This window comes from Colossoma macropomum, unplaced genomic scaffold (assembly GCF_904425465.1).
Source record: "Colossoma macropomum unplaced genomic scaffold, Colossoma_macropomum, whole genome shotgun sequence".
Taxonomy (NCBI): domain Eukaryota; kingdom Metazoa; phylum Chordata; class Actinopteri; order Characiformes; family Serrasalmidae; genus Colossoma; species Colossoma macropomum.
Window position 1 is genome coordinate 19,079,981 of NW_023494806.1, and position 16,016 is coordinate 19,095,996.

The 16,016-nt window shown below is 38.9% G+C and overlaps 1 protein-coding gene across 2 annotated transcripts in view; it reads left to right on the forward strand.

The window, feature by feature from the left end:
* The first annotated feature begins 477 nt into the window (after nt 1–477).
* The window catches only part of inpp5jb (inositol polyphosphate-5-phosphatase Jb), a 38,677-nt gene continuing 23,138 nt past the window's right edge, over nt 478–16,016 (forward strand). Inside the window, exons 1-2 of one of the 2 annotated variants that reach the window (XM_036598526.1) lie at nt 478–1,091; nt 13,679–14,199. In XM_036598526.1, the coding sequence (XP_036454419.1) occupies nt 13,685–14,199 (515 nt within the window). In that variant the 5' untranslated portion in view covers nt 478–1,091; nt 13,679–13,684. Of the gene's footprint in view, nt 1,092–12,414; nt 12,637–13,678; nt 14,200–16,016 lie in introns of those variants that run through there. The other variant, XM_036598527.1, reaches the window with a different exon arrangement.

The following is a 16,016-nucleotide window of genomic DNA, read 5'->3' on the forward strand; positions in this document are numbered from 1 at the left end:
TTCAAAAACCTGGCTCCAAAGCCAGACTTTTAAATGCTTTTAGACAGGGCTGTTCAACACCAATCCTTGAGGATCATAGCACTGCACTGGAGTTCAGTTTCACTTAGTTAGGAGTACCCCAGGGCTCAGTTTTAGGTCCCCTGCTATTTACCTTATATGTGAAGGACAAATGGCATCTTAACAATTCAGTTCTCTATTACAATGCTCTCTCTGTGAAACAAGACATTAGAAAAGGTTTCAGTCATGGTGGTTCTGGTGGTCTGTTTTAGCAGGGTATGAAATCATGACTGAAATCAAATCTGTCGTTTACTGTTCTTAACACTGTGCAAACCATGTGTTGTCCTGAAAAGTGTTTTGTAGAAAGACTGTAGCAGCAAGATATTCACTTCCACCACGGCTTTTAAAAAAAAACAGGAAACGCGCGATTATCAGAATCAATCCAACTTTAAACTGTGTAATTATCATCTGGTTTCATACCACAGCATGTTATTAACATCGGTAACATCAGTCCATCCTTTGGAGGTCTTCAAGAGGGGCTGAAGTGGCAGGCGTACACGTTATTCTAGCCGCATGGAGCGTCCTATATGAGCACGGTGAGATTTGTAGCTGATCATGTGACCAAGCAGCGAGTCTGCGTTGAGGACGGCTCTGACGAAAGCCGGAGCTTGGCAGCTCTGTGTTGACATCCGTGGAGGAAGCGTTGCATTGAGAAGCTGGTGCGGATCTTGAAGGACAGTCCTGAGTCCAGTGTAACGTGGCGTTAAAGCTGCGCGCTGCTGATCATTTTCACGCTGTGCCCGGCTGTGGTCGCTGAGTGTCGCCGCGGTTTAATGCATATGTCGCTTGAAAACGGCTGGATTTTATCATTCTGAAAGGGCACAAGGACCCGCGTCGCCTGTGTAACGAAAAGAGAAGCGGCTAGTTGAGAGAAATGGGTCCCTTTTACTTGTAGGGCATTAAGTACTCCATTCTCAGCGCTCTGCCGATTTCTATACACATCAGGCTGCTGAATAGGAGTATCTTGTCAAATTCCGTGGATTTTCCAGCTACGAGGATCCATAATTTGCTGTCATTGCTGACCGCGGAAATCGGTAAGTCTCACTTACTGGCACTCATCAATGATTACAACAGTAAACGGCGGCTTCCGGAGTAACCACAGGTTAGTGCTCAAGAATACGTGGCTATTACAGTTTGAAATTATTCTCAGACCTCACACAGGTTATCATTACACCTGTAGGAAGAGGTTTGTTAACACAAAGGCAAATGATACCCACTCATTGCACATGTCACGGTAAAAAAAAATTAGAGTACATTAATTAATAAATAAAAACAGTGAATTTGGGGACATGTGAAGGTTTTCTTACCTGGACCTAGATATTCTGTGGTACCTTTATGCTGCTTTGGATTTAGTCTTGTATATGATTGTATATTGCATGTGGTCACACAACTGGATTATAGTGTCACACTTTACGGGGCTGCTACCGTCATCATTATCATCATCATCATCATCATCAGAGAGTGCTGGTATTTGTGAGTGTGAGGAGGCATTGCCCCCATAATAGCCTACTTGAGCAAGTCAGTTACACATTTACATAAGTGCTTTCTCGTTCCCTCAGGTGCAGCCAGGGGCCAACAAAATGTAGACATTCACTTATTAGAACCTGAAGTCTGCCTTTGCAATCCAGTGAATAGACAAACCAACCTGCTTGGTCTCTATGAAAAAAAAACAAACAAAAAAAAACAAAAACAGTGTGGCCTAAACATGCTCTTAAAAAATGTTCATGGAAAACTCTTGAAGGTCATCTTGCTGCTCGTGTGTGTGTGTGTGTGTGTGTGTGTGTGTTCCACCTGTGTGTTCCACCTGTGTGTTATCATGTATGTATGCAGTATTCAGGTATGACATGTTTTTGAGATCTTGTGTCTTATGCAAGTTGAAAAGACTAAAAAAAATGTAGAATAGTACAATGATTTTCATTCAACATTTCACATACTACACTGCACTAAATCTAATTAAACAGGACTAATTATGCCCTCTTTTTAGTCAAACATGCAGTTGTTCAGTGTTCTTTAAGTACTGTCGATATCCACAATATGCTCACAAAAGCGCATTGTCTATAACAGAAATCGTCACAATAAGGATAAAATGATGTTGAATGCAGTGGCTTGAAGATAAAGGAATGATTGAGGAAAAAAAACAAATGACACAATAATCCACTACATTTTGTAACTTGGACTGAATACAGTCTCTTTTTACATTTTCAGGAGAATACTTTTAATATACCTACCCAATAAATAAAAACATATATACAATATTCAAATGAAACACCATCAGTGCTTGCTTATGAACAATTTTAAAATCAGTGCACAACACATAGCAAACATGCTTGTTAGAAAAATTCTAAAGAGGAACTCAATTAACATATTTTTGCAAACACTGTTCCTGCTAAAGCATGAGTAGACTGATAAATCAATGTGACAAACCATTTCTTCATCTCAGTGTTACTGAGCTCTTTTAAAGGAATAATAATTTAAAATGAATAAATCCCATCCAGTCCTATAACACATCTAGCCTGTATTAGCACACACTCACATTGTTTGATGTGATGCTGTTAGTTGTGTATTTCTTCTTATGGTGTAGTAGAGTGTTTAAGTAGTTTAAGCTTTAAGATGCTCATCTTAAGTGAATTACTTCAATATAAATAGCTCATTTTAAAGCATAGTAGTAATTACAAAAAGGTGGTCTGTTTGGTACAGATGTTGACCGATATTGAAGGTTTGAATATCTGTATCAGTATTGGAAAACCACAGTCAAAAAAACCTCTTGCAATCTGTACTTTTTGCATAACGTAACACACTTGTCTGATCTATCCATTGTTATCTGGTTTGGCATGTCTAATTTAATGGCTTTGTAAACTCAGCATCTCTTCAAACGAATAAGCAATGCACGGTTGAAGATGAAATGAAATAGTTCTCATTAGCTTTGCAGTTCTGTGCGCAAGGGTCAATGAGATTTAATTAGCAGCTGGTTTGGTGCTATTGTGTGTCAATTTGAATGTCAGTTAGGTCTCTTATGTCAAGGTCTTTTATCATGTTTCTAGTCTTTTGAAACCTGAAAAAGCAAATACTGGTAACTTTTCACAAGAGATGCTGATGTCAGTAGTGGCTGTTAAAGGTAGTTAGGTCTTAGCAGATGCTTTAAAATGGCCAAAGGGTGAATATGCCAGAGATATTAAAATATTAGTGAAGGTTATACAGTTAAGTTACAGGAGTGCTTTAGAGTTTACTTGCTGAAAAAACCATTTAATCAAAACCTCTTAATAACATGAGTCTTGACTCTTAAGCAACATTCAGAATATACTTTAGCATGCCTTTAGCTGAACAGAGATGATGACCACAAAACTGATTTTCAGCTTTGCATCATGGTCTAGTCTGTGTGTATTTTTGTCACTCTCTGGCCTGGTCATTTGTTCCCTTTAGACTTCTGCTCGCTGTGCTCTCGAGTAAGATGTGCAGTTAATAGATGCACCCAACTGTGTGCCTGACAGTTTGCATCATGATTGAAGCGACATAACGTCGCAGACAGCCAAAGTAGAGGTCTGGCAGATAAACACAGTACAGCAAACACCATCAGCCAAGCAGTGAACCCAAAAGATGAAAGTACATTTAATACCAGGTTGAAGAAAAGCTTCTTAATAGACTTAATAATGATTTAAATTCAGGTGATAAAGGTGGTATGTGGCCTGCACTGTGTGTGCGCTTATGTGTGTCTTTTAAAGCAACAGTACTGCGTGAATGCAACAAACCACTAAAGACCAGTTATCAGTTTATCTCCTCAGTTGACTTTCCACAGTGACTTCAGGCATGTCTGTGAATGCTGTGCCCCACAGACTGAGAGTGGGTTGCTTTTACATGTTCTAAAAGATGATATATGATGTATTTCTTATTTTAGCAAGTGTAGGACTTCAGACACTTGATAACATTTCATTTTTTCATATTGTAACATTGGCAGAGATTAAAACACAAAGATGACCATGCTTTGCTGCAAGAAGTGTTCTTTATTGAATACATTCGCAAAACAGGCACACATAGAACACCAAACTCACATGGGAGGTCACCTCCAGGTACACACTTCTCCCTGACAGTGATCTCCCCAACACATAACACCCACACAATAACCCCACTTACTGACTCAGAGTGACATACATATAACTTAAACTAACAATCAACACTACACAACACAATAATACCAATACCAACACAATGATACTACGCATACCATGAGCCTTTGCGTGTGGCCAGCTGCATAGCCACACCTCCAGAGTCTCTTGGCACCAGTGCTAGCCAGTAGTGGGTCGCTACATAGCCCCACTTTTAAAAGTCAGCCGGTCCCTGGTGACCTACCAGCTCTAGCCACGTCTATGGGCGCGCATGCACAGTCTTGGCCAGTACAAACACTGCAGGGCACCGGCTCCTTAACGGCAAGCACTCCCTGTTTCCCCCAAGACCATGCTCTTGCTGCCGAAGGTCCTCCAGCATATAGTAGAAGTCCCCACAGTGTGCTGGGTCAAGTTCTGTACACGTCCTCCACCCCAGTATGGCGGAACTCCTCGCAGCCTCACTCCTCAACACCGTGCTGTTGATGCTAGCAAGGCTGCTGCTTGTGCACACTTGAGCTCTGGCACTCGGCCTTGACCCACCATGCTGCCATCATGCCTTACCACACCAGCCTCGCTGCCAAGCTTCCTCATGCTGTCCCTTGGGTTCACCATTCTCCTCCGGTCTGCTAGGGGGCAATCTCACTTCTGACACCACTGTGACATTGGCAGAGAGCAAAACACAAGTTTAACCCGCTAGCCTGGTCTCCCAACAAATGTTGAAACAAAACTATGTGGGTGAAGGCTAGCATGTGCTTACTCCAAGACACGTGAGGCCAACCACCACATTTTTTCAAGCTAACATTGGACAGCTCAGTGCACTTTTAGGAGAACTGTAACTGCCAGTTCAGTTATGCCAGCTAACAGGTGTCTGCATTGGCTAGCATCACACTAGAACAGTGGTCACCTACCCTCCTCCTGGAGGTCTACTTTTTTGCACAGCTTAGTTCCAACTTGCATATAACAGCCTGCCCACCTGCATGCCACTGACCCTCTAGATGATACTGCAGTATGCAGAGACTCAAACTATTTAATCATAGCAATTTCTTCACCTGCTTGTCCACTTTTCTGTATATTAATATTTTATACTGATGGCAAAACCTTACTCTGTGTTCATATTGCACTTGTGTTATTGTTTTGCTATATGGTGTCGACTGAGGTGGAGGATGGGTTCCCCTTTTGAGTCTTGGTTCCTCTCACAGTTTCTTCCTCTTGCTCTTAGTGAGTTTTTCCTTGCCACTGCAGTTGGCTTGTTCATTGGCTTGCTCATGGGGGCTTTTCTGTAAAGCTGCTTTGTGACAATGCCTGTTGTAAAAAGCGCTATATAAATAAACTTTGACTTGACTTAACAATTATGCTATCTTGGACTCCTGGGCCCCTGTATCATCAGGGATCGAACTCACTTCCAAAGGCAAAGATAAGGCTGATGTTTACATGGTTGCACAACTTAGGAAGATTCCTTCCTATATTTTAAATAGGTTGTGAACATACATACAGTTCAAACCAAAGTCTGTCACCTACCTTGCGGACAACCGCTACGATGAGCTGCAGGATGGTTATGTGCACCCTGTAATTATGTGCATCCTGTGTATCTGCTATGGGTTACACGTTTTTATGTTTCTTCCTTTCAAAATGTAAGGAAAGAATAAAGGTTGTTTGATATACTTGAGTATATTACAAAAATTGGACAATTTCATATTTCAAGTTCAAAATAGAAGAAACAAATGTAAGAGCAAATAGAAAACTTAAAAAGATGGTTGGAAACCTGAGAAAAGCTAAAAAGATGTTTGGAAACTGTGCCTTCCATACTTCCACACTACCTCTCCCAGCAGTTCTTTTATGATACTCTTCCATGAAATTTGCACTGTAAGTGGTTAAACTTGACTGTATTGTGAAAAGGTACCACACAATCAGTCAAGTACGCCCTACAAGTAATGCCATTGTTTCAAGATCTGTGTAAACACTGAGCTTTGAGGAACCTTTCACTGAAATAAAGGAACCAAGAGGTGTCTCAGGTTGTCCGGCAGGTTTGGGGATTATGAGTTTGTAACTAGGGTTGTGATTAGACGGGCAATGCACTTGTGATAGGTCACACTAAAAGTTAAAGATGAGATTTGGGGAATAATGCCTGTCTGGTACCCTAAACCCCTGTAGGTGCTTGTTGAGTGTTTAAATTTTAAAAGATACTTGCAGCAGAACATGGGGGGGGCGTTCTAATGATTGGATGAGTCAGCCATCACTAGGAAATATGTAATATTTATTTTCTTTATTAGATTATTTATAGATTATAGTACATTCTAATAATTCGCACTTCACTGAGTGTAAGAGAACAGACCACTTTTGACATAGTCCAGGGTCAGGTTCAGGTTAACATGCAGCAAACAAAATGATCAAATTTACATAGAATCCAAAGCCAAAAACTGAAAAGTATGTCCCAAAATTAGATAACAAACCGTAATCAGAGAAGGTCTAGACTGTGGTAAGGCAAGCCTTTGCAGAGAGCTGGTATGGTAGTTGAGTATAAACAAAATTCAGGTAATGAAAAAGGTGTTAGTTGTTAGTAGGATAGTGATTCTTGAGAGTTTCAACAGGCCAACATACTGGAAACATACTAGTGGCTAAGATTTGTATGACAAATAGGCCTGTCATGATTAATTGTCATCTAATTAATTGCAAAAATGATGTAATTTCCTAATTTTCTTCATTTATGCAACTCTTGAAGTACAAAACTTAAGCAGTTAAAGTGATTGGCCATCTTGCTTCCTGTCTGCTAATTCTTTGTAGCTAATATTAGATTGTACTAAAATTAAAATTACGTTGTGTGTGTGCAAACACACAGAAAATGTCTGCAGTTACACAGAATTATGAGTAGAGTCAACTACTGTCCACTCATTGGTGTATGTATATAACCATTGTCACGTCCTGGCTGCCTTAGGCCATTAGTTTTGTTTAGAGTGCAACTAAAGGCATGTGTGGCTGGCAAGCATTTCCACTGAATATTGCAAGCTATATTTAGTCCTATGTAGATGACAGGCTTGGAGTTGGTATTGTTGAGGGTCATTTGCTTCCACCCTTGTTTGTGTGGACAGCTGCTCCTGGCTTGTCTAGGGTTGCAGAACCAGATACGAAGACATAGTGTGTGCGGTAGTATTGAAGTGATTTTCAGTGATCTGGAGCAAATGGGAAGACAGTTGCACACGAGAAAATAGACAGATAGTTATAGAGGAGATTTGTTTGTGGAGGTTTTATCCTAGCAATTGCTATTATATAACAGCCATCTGGTTTTGTCAGGTCGAGTTTGTGAGATTATAACTTCTGAATGACAAAATTAACAATCTTTTATACTGTCTCTTATTCATTCACAGCCTTCTAATGTTGTCTAATGTTTATGTAGTTATTTGAAGTTGTTTATTAAAGCAGTAAGGCACGAGAGGTCATGAGAGGTCGACACAAACTGGAGTAACATACGGTCTCAGGTGGCTTATTGCTGTTATAAAATGGCGGGCAACATAAAATATGATAAAATACACAGTTTTTCATAACATAATTTAAATTACAATTAATAATAATGAACAGAAACAAGTATTCTGCCAAGATATGCAGCTCCTTTAGAGTATGGTATCACTGCCAAGCAACCATGGACTGCCAAATGCGGAGAAGAATGTTTAGTCTCTCATCACTGTATATTGCGTATATACATTTTAACATGTATATACATTTTAACTTTTTTGCCATATAATAATGAACATGTGATAACATAGCACTATTTAATGCGAAAAACCTTCACTTTATAAGTACTTTTTGGTCACCAAATTAACCACTACAAATCTACCACCAAGCTAACACCCCTTTTCCCCATGCAGGGATTGAATCTCAAATGGCTTCCTGCTCCCAACATAGTGTGCAACGTAGAAATTTAAATAAAGGCTCCTGCATCCCAACAGTGCATAACATAGCTAACAAATAGTTATTTGGGCTTCAGCCACATCCATACTCAACAAATAGTACACTATTTGGCTGTAGAAGCTAGAATTTCAAAACTTAAATAGCACACTATTTAGGGAGTACAGAGCTGTTTGAGATTCAGAGTTTGATGCTACTTCTGACTACAACATGGACATTTGAAGCTATTCAAGTGACATTGTTTAGTTTTTTTATATTGTACTTTTACAGTGAGTCACATCGTAAGTACTTTAATTCACCCCTTTGATATTAGTGATGGAGTTGTTTAGCCTGTTAGCTTGCTGACTAGCCTGGTTCTACAACCCCAATTCCAAAAAAGTTGGGACGCTGTGCAAAATGTAAATAAAAACAGAATGTGATGATTTGCAAATCTCATAGACCCATATTTTATTCACAATAGAACATAGAACACATGTCAGATGTTGAAAGTGAGACATTTTACCATTTCATGAAAAATATTAACTCATTTAGAACTTGATGGCAGCAATGCATCTCAAAAAAGTTGGGACAGGGCCATGTCTACTGTGTCTACATTGTGTAGCATCCCCTCTTCTTTTAACAACAGCCTGTAAACGTCTGCGAAGTGAGGAGACCAATTGCTGGAGTTTCGGGAGAGGAATGTTGTCCCATTGTTGTCTGACGTAGGATTCTAGCTGCTCAACAGTCCTGGGTGTACTTCGCCGGATTTTTCGTTTCATGATGCGCCAAATGTTTTCTATTGGTGAAAGGTCTAGACAAAAGGCAGGTCTGTTCATCTATCTGCCATCTTGCTTCCTAGCTGTGTTTTCTAGGTGGTAGTACTGTCAAATTGATACACTACACTGTTGGCTGTGTTCACATATAAAGGCAAATGAGCATAGTTTACCCCCTTATTGTCCCCTTTTGCTCATATAGTGCTTTCTATGACTATTGACACCCTTAATTTAAATAAACAAAATAAATTAAATTTACTTTATTTTTATGAAGAGTTTTCTTACTGCCATGAGATAGTAAACATTTCTTTATGATACCATTGATCAGGTGAAAAATATATTTTTGTCCATGCTTTACCAGAACAACAGCACTCAGTCTTCTCCCGTGTTTGATGAAATAGGAGAACACAAAGGAATTTCAAGGTCTGAAACATTACATAATAAGAAAGGGATTCCAGTACTAGAGTCGTGTGCAAAGGTTTGAACACATCCACTAAATAGAGCAAACGAGAGTGTGCCATTTTTCTGCTGCGTTTAACATATTGGAAACAGTGGAAAATGCACCATAACTTTTGCACACACACACTTTATTTAATGGTCCTGTAGAGATGATCTATAGGTACTTTCTGGTGATAGTTGATTGTCAACAACATTAGGGTAAGGTTTAGGAGTATGTGTAGGTTTTGTGTTAAAGTTAGGGTTAGGTTTAAAGTTAGAGGTAGATTTAATAGACTCTAAACTTCAAGTTCGGTTGCATTTAATAGATATTTAGTTGAATGTTAGGGTTAGGTTTACAGTAGACTATCACAACTGCACTTTGGAATTTCATAGCTGAATATGTTAATGCATGGTTAAGATTAAGATAAGCTTATCTCAAAACTAATGTAACACAATGTCTCGGGCATCAGACAGTGCATTCATAAAAATTTCATTTCATGAATACTCTGAAGTTTAATTTCTGCAGTTTATATGTTCCCCTTTAACGAGAACACATTGTCCTTGATGCTGAGTCTCATTTTCTGCACATTGTCTTACATCGTTTTCCTACAATTTGCCTATGTTTATTTTCCATTCTAATGAGGGCTGAGAGTCCATTCTCACACATGTATTAACAGGATGATTTGCCAAGACTAGATACTCTGCGCACAACACTGTCCAATGAATTTGGCACTGGATTTTGATTAAACTCAATTTTCCAGACCCCCTTGAAGCTATTTCAGTGAGGCTCTCTTACTCAGGAGTTGCTTAGTGTTGTCTGTTTCAAGGATGTTTCTATGCAATTGTATGAGCAGATAATGTAATAAACTGAAACAAAATGAAGTGTAAATGTAACTAAGTAACTAAGTCCGCTAGCGTCACTGGGCGAACTCCTTGACAAAGTCATATGCCAGTTTAGGAATAGGTATACTATGAGTTTTAAAGGGTTTTTTTGAACATCCCCTCACTGCCCCCCCCACTACAGTAATGCTGAAAATCCAACCTCGTCTTCATAAGGTATCAATATTAGACAACCTCATTTCCAAAAAAGTTGAGACACTGTGCAAAATGTAAATAAAAACAGAATACAATGATGTGCACATGATTTAACTCATATATAATTTGTTGAAACAAGACAACATATCTAATGTTGAAACTGAAAAAAAAAATATGAAAACTATGTGCCCGAGCTCTATTAAGATGGACTGAGGGAAGTGGAAAAGTGTCCTGTGGTCTGACGAATCAAAATTTGAAATTCATTTTTTAAAATTCATGGAAACTGCGCCCTCTGGGCTAAAGACCACCCAGCTTGTTATCAGCGCACTGTTCAAAAGCCAGCATCCATGTTGGTATGGGGTGCGTTAGTGCACATGGCATGGGTGACTTGCACATGTATGAAGGCACCATTAATGCTGAATGATATTTACAGGTTTTGGCAACATATGCTGCTATTTAGACAATGTCTTTTTCAGGGAAGGCCTTGCATATTCCAGCAAGACAATGCCAAAACACATTCTGCACATATTATAACAGCATTGCTCTAAAGAGTCCAGATGCTAAACTGGCCTGCTTGCAGTCCAGACCTGTCACCCAATAAAAAACTTTTAGTGTGTTAAAAAAACGAAAATTACGACAAAGTAGACCCCAAACTGTTGAGCAGCTGAAATCCTATCAAGCACGAACGGGAAAATATTTCACTTACAAAACTACAGCAACTGGTCTCCTCAGTTCCCAAATGCTTACAAAGTGCTGTTAAAAGAAGAGGTGATGCAACACAGTGGTAAACGTGCCCCTGTCCCAACCTTTTTGAAATGTGTTGCTTTCCTCAAATTCAAAATTGGCATATATTGTTTCAAAAAATAATAAAATATCTCAGCTTCAACATTTGATATGTTGTCTGTGTACTATTTTCATTTTAATGTAGGGTTTACATGATTTACACATCATTGCATTCTATTTTTATTTACATTTTCCAAGGCATCCTAATTTTTTTGGAAACAGGGGGTGTAATACTGTCTTTAGCCTGAAACTAGCCTAGTTTAACCATTACTTTTTCAAACTGTTTTTGGTTTACCATCATATGTAAAAGGAAATTAAGCATGTGACAGAATCTCAAGCACAGAGAAGCAAGCAACCATTTTATATAATAGAAACAAAACACTTTTGATTTGAATGCCTCATCCTCATGGACCTGGCTGGCTCTCCTCCTCTTCCTCTCGGTTTGTCATTGTCCCCCACAATTGGAACACTGGCTTGTTAAGCAATGTTTAGAACTGATAAGATTGTTACCCCCAGGCCTGGCAGACTTGATAAGCCAAATTTAGCTCTCTGATGTAGAAGAGAGATAGGAGATGTGCTTACAAGGGCTGAAAAATCACACAAATATTTCTGCGGGGTTTCTAGTTTAAATTGTGCCTTTAGCAGATGCATTGCTTCATCCAAAGCAATTTGAAGGTTTAACAATGTCAGCATTAATCCTAGACTGTGGCTGTGTACTTGTGGCTATATATATGTGTGTGTGTGTGTGTGTGTGTGTGTGTGTGTGTGTGTGTGTGTGTATAGGCATTTTCACATATAGGCATTTTCCATTTTTTCAATCTGTTTAATTTCTCATGAAATCTCATGAGTTGAAAAACCTTATTTAAAAATTCCTGTCCCATGATTTCATGTCACTACTGAAAGTACTGATCCATTGGTGGAGCCTTATTTTAGCCACACCCCTGCATTTTAGAGCTAGAAGTGAGACTGTGCTTTTGAGTTGTGCTCAAAATTTACTAAAATTTGGTAAAGTTTCGGTAGTGTCATGCTTGTTTCGATACTGATGAAAAGGACGTTCAGTCATTTATTTCAATAAAATAAGCAATATAGGGTCACTCAAAGCAAAATGATTTTAGACTAAAGTCCAAGTCCAAGTTGCTTATTTACTCTACATCTTTTTAAAATAAGGATACAAGTATTTCTGTGTGAGAAAAGTAGTGATTCATTTGCCATAAAAGTAAGAGAAACTGACACAATTAATATTACTGATTGTCCTTCTATACTTGCACATGCTGACCATTTTAACTGGTCATTTGCTTTAGTAGACCCTTGACTTTGCATGTTTTACCTTGTCTGCTCTCACTAGTCTTGATAAACAGTTATAAGTGCCAAAGTGACACATATGTACATATGCATTTGCATCACATTTTGCCTATTCAAACATCCTCTGAGGACGCTGTGTGTCCTCCAAACATGAGTAGCTAAAAGTAGAGTGGAGAGCCACAGCTGGTACACGGGCAGTGGGACAGGGCCTCGCTGTTGTTCTGTCATTCTCTAAGACTCCTTAAGGGCCTCCGGCCACTGGGGACACGGTGAGTCAATTAGATATAAAACAAGAAAAAAAACCTCCAAGAGATCTTGACATTTATCATCTTGAGGGGAATAGTCATGGTTGTGATGAGTCACACTGAACTCAGCTGTGTTGATTGCAAACTTTGTATGCAGTGAACAGGATTTTGTCAGATTCAAGATTCATACTATGTAAAACACTTTTTGATTATTCATTAATGAGGCACAGTCATTGCATTTGGATTTCAAAATTTTGAAAACTGGTTCAAACAGCTGATATGATTTTAAACGTCTCAAACGTCTCATTGAGTATAGTTTTAATATAAAACAAGAATATTAGTTCATGTGTCTGGTTATATTAAGCATTCATTGTGTCATTGTGTCATTTAAAGGGCCCCTGTCCTACATTATTCTTGTATTTTATTTTTTTCCTTTATCCCTTTATCCCTTAGAATTAGTGATTGAAACACTTTTTTTAACTTCCGCTTGAAAGGGTGAAGCTAAACTGCTGTAGACAGAATAGGTGGATATATGTAAATGTGATTATGTGACATCAGAAAAACAGTGCTTTTTGTTACAGTTTAGTTTCCATATATGGATTGTATGGACTGGGGAGAGAACAGCATTTTTTGAAACAATGTCTATTTGCTACATCAAACTCAAAAAGTGAGAACAATTGAGTTTCCCATGTTACAGGCCCTTTAAAAGATAAAATTCTTGTTTTTTTTTTTTCATAATCTTGTCCTTCTCTAAAACATATTTTTTTTATTATATCTCTGATGTTTGATTATATCACAATTATCATTATCACAATGTACCAGAGGGTGAGGAAAAATAATAGTAAGCAATAATATCATGTTTCAAAACATTGGATGAAACGCTCAGGTAGTTCAGATACCCTCCCTGACAGTTAGGAAATGTGTCAGAAAAATGTTACAGTACAACTGGAAAATGGGTTGTGATTTCCAATTCAGGTCGACTTTAATATCAACTGATTTTGATGTATCGGTCAGGCCCTAGTGCTACTGCTAAATAGTACTGAATCAATGTGTTACTTTGCTACAGCTAGGAATGGAGCAGCAAAGCCAGACAAGGGTTGATGTTCCTACGTTGTCAGCAGAGCCAGCAGCTCCCAAAGAGGACTCTACCCCTGTTCTTGCTTTAGAGAATGCTGCCTCCACATCCAGTTCACCTCCAACAGCTCCAACAAGGCCAAGGAGGCCACAGAGGACCCCCCGGGTGGAAGGATCCATCGACGTATCAGAGCCCAAACCTCCAGAGTCCCCAAAACATAGCCAAGAGAAGCCCGACTCCCCTGCTCAGAGTGCTCAAATCAAGCCTGTCCGACCCTCAGGTCCAGCACACCAGCTCTATGCTGACACACCCTATGGCCCGTCCATTTTGGCTGGACACAAATCAGCTGGGCATGGAGCTGGAGCTAGAAGCCACATCTCCATGAGAACAACTTCACTGCCTCAAGCTCCTTCCTACAAACCGCCATCCACAGATCCTGGCTCTCATCCTCACAGGGCACTCTCTGTGGCTGGAACAGCTGATACTGAGCCTCAGGTTGTGGAGGACTTCAGGTAATTTGAAGCAAGATTCTGATATAATTTCAATCCTAATTTGAATCTGTTTTTTTGCTTTATTGGAATCAGTTTTGACTACTTGAGGTGAACTAATTCACAATTTGTGTTCTGATACAGTGGTGTCTTGACTGTCAATTTTTCAATACATCAGCAATAAGGAGTGGGTAGAGGAATGTATCCATTTGCAGTTTTTTACAGCATTCATTTCAATGTGTGAAACAAAAGCTGTGCTTTATAGTGTCCTGATCTGATGCTTTAGCTGCAAGGTAATACACTGTATGGCCTAAAGTATGTAGAAACCCCTCCAAACCATCGAGTTTGAGTGTTTCAGCCACATTCATTGTCAACAGATGTATGAAATCATGCACATAGCCATGCAATCTCCACAGACAAACGTTAGCAGTAGAATGGGTCATACTGAAGAGTAACTCTAAGATTGACTTTGAACCTGGCACTATCATAGGATGCCACTTTTGCAAAGTCAGGCGCAACTCCATAATAATGGCTATGGTTTTGGGAGGGATGTCCAACGAGCTCATATAAGTCTGATGATCAGGTGTCCACATACTTTTGGCCTCTAGTGTACCCAAGATAACACACTAGCAAGAAACTAAAATTCGTCATGATAAATGATACAATATAATATGAAACAATATTGTCCCTGACGGAGCAAAACCTTTTATCTCCGCTCATTTTGTTTTTCATTTTTTTTAACATAATTAAAAATTTGGGCAGTCCTGTACACCATGTGAAGATAGAAATGAACCAATAGACATGGTCCAAAATTACTTGGAATAAATTCTCTTTACATAACTTACATTGGAAGTTTAGATGTTTTTCCTTCCCCTGTAAAAGCTAGAGTTAGAGGTTTTGATCCAACAGCGGTGATATGGTACAATACAATGTGATACAATACAATACTATTACAATATTTTTGTAGTAAAACAGAAACAAAGAGCTTTAACAAAACAGGGAATGTTTTTTGTCACTGCAACATGATGGAGAGAGCTTGGTAGCAGAATTGAAAATTTCATTTTACCTTTTGGGAAACATGTGAAATAGACCTAGTTTGGAAAATAGCAACCTTAAAAAACAGTTAAATCTATGTCCTTGTTGGAAATGTTTCTTCTGTTGAGTCAAAATACTTTTGTTGAGTTAAAATATATTTCAGAAGAGCAGGCTCAGGTACGTCCTCTAATATCCATCATTATTAAGAAATGTATTTGAATACATTTGAATACATCTGTCCATTGTGACCGCTAAACATTTTACCAGCTAGCTAATGAAGTTTGCTAAAGGGGTTTAATTTAGGACAGACTATCTGGGCTGTCAGACAGGTTGGAGCTGGAGCTTCTGCCAACACACAAGGGATGGGAGCCATCAAAACCCATTAGATCTATTTATATTCAATTCTGTAGTAAAGATTTTTGGTAACCAGATGCCCTTGCAGATCTCAAAGCATGTGGTAACAAGATTAATCTTTCTTCTTCAGCCACAGAGCTCTAGGTGTTCTTTATTTAAGTATGCATATTTTTATCATTGCATGATTCAAGTCATTGTAGTAATGCACCATGATATTTCAAGACCTTTTGGTTATCAGATTTATGAGCTAGCAATTGACAGCTGTCTGATGTATTTTCAGTTCATTTCGCTACCAGTTTCCTAACACACAGATTTGAGGTCAGCTTTTCTCATTAAGCTTTTCGTGTTACAATATCAGCATCTTAACACAGCATCTTAATGTGTGGAACAAGCTGCCTTCTGTAAACCAAGACATGTCTCAGAGGAGCTATTAACCCTCCTACTAATGGAAG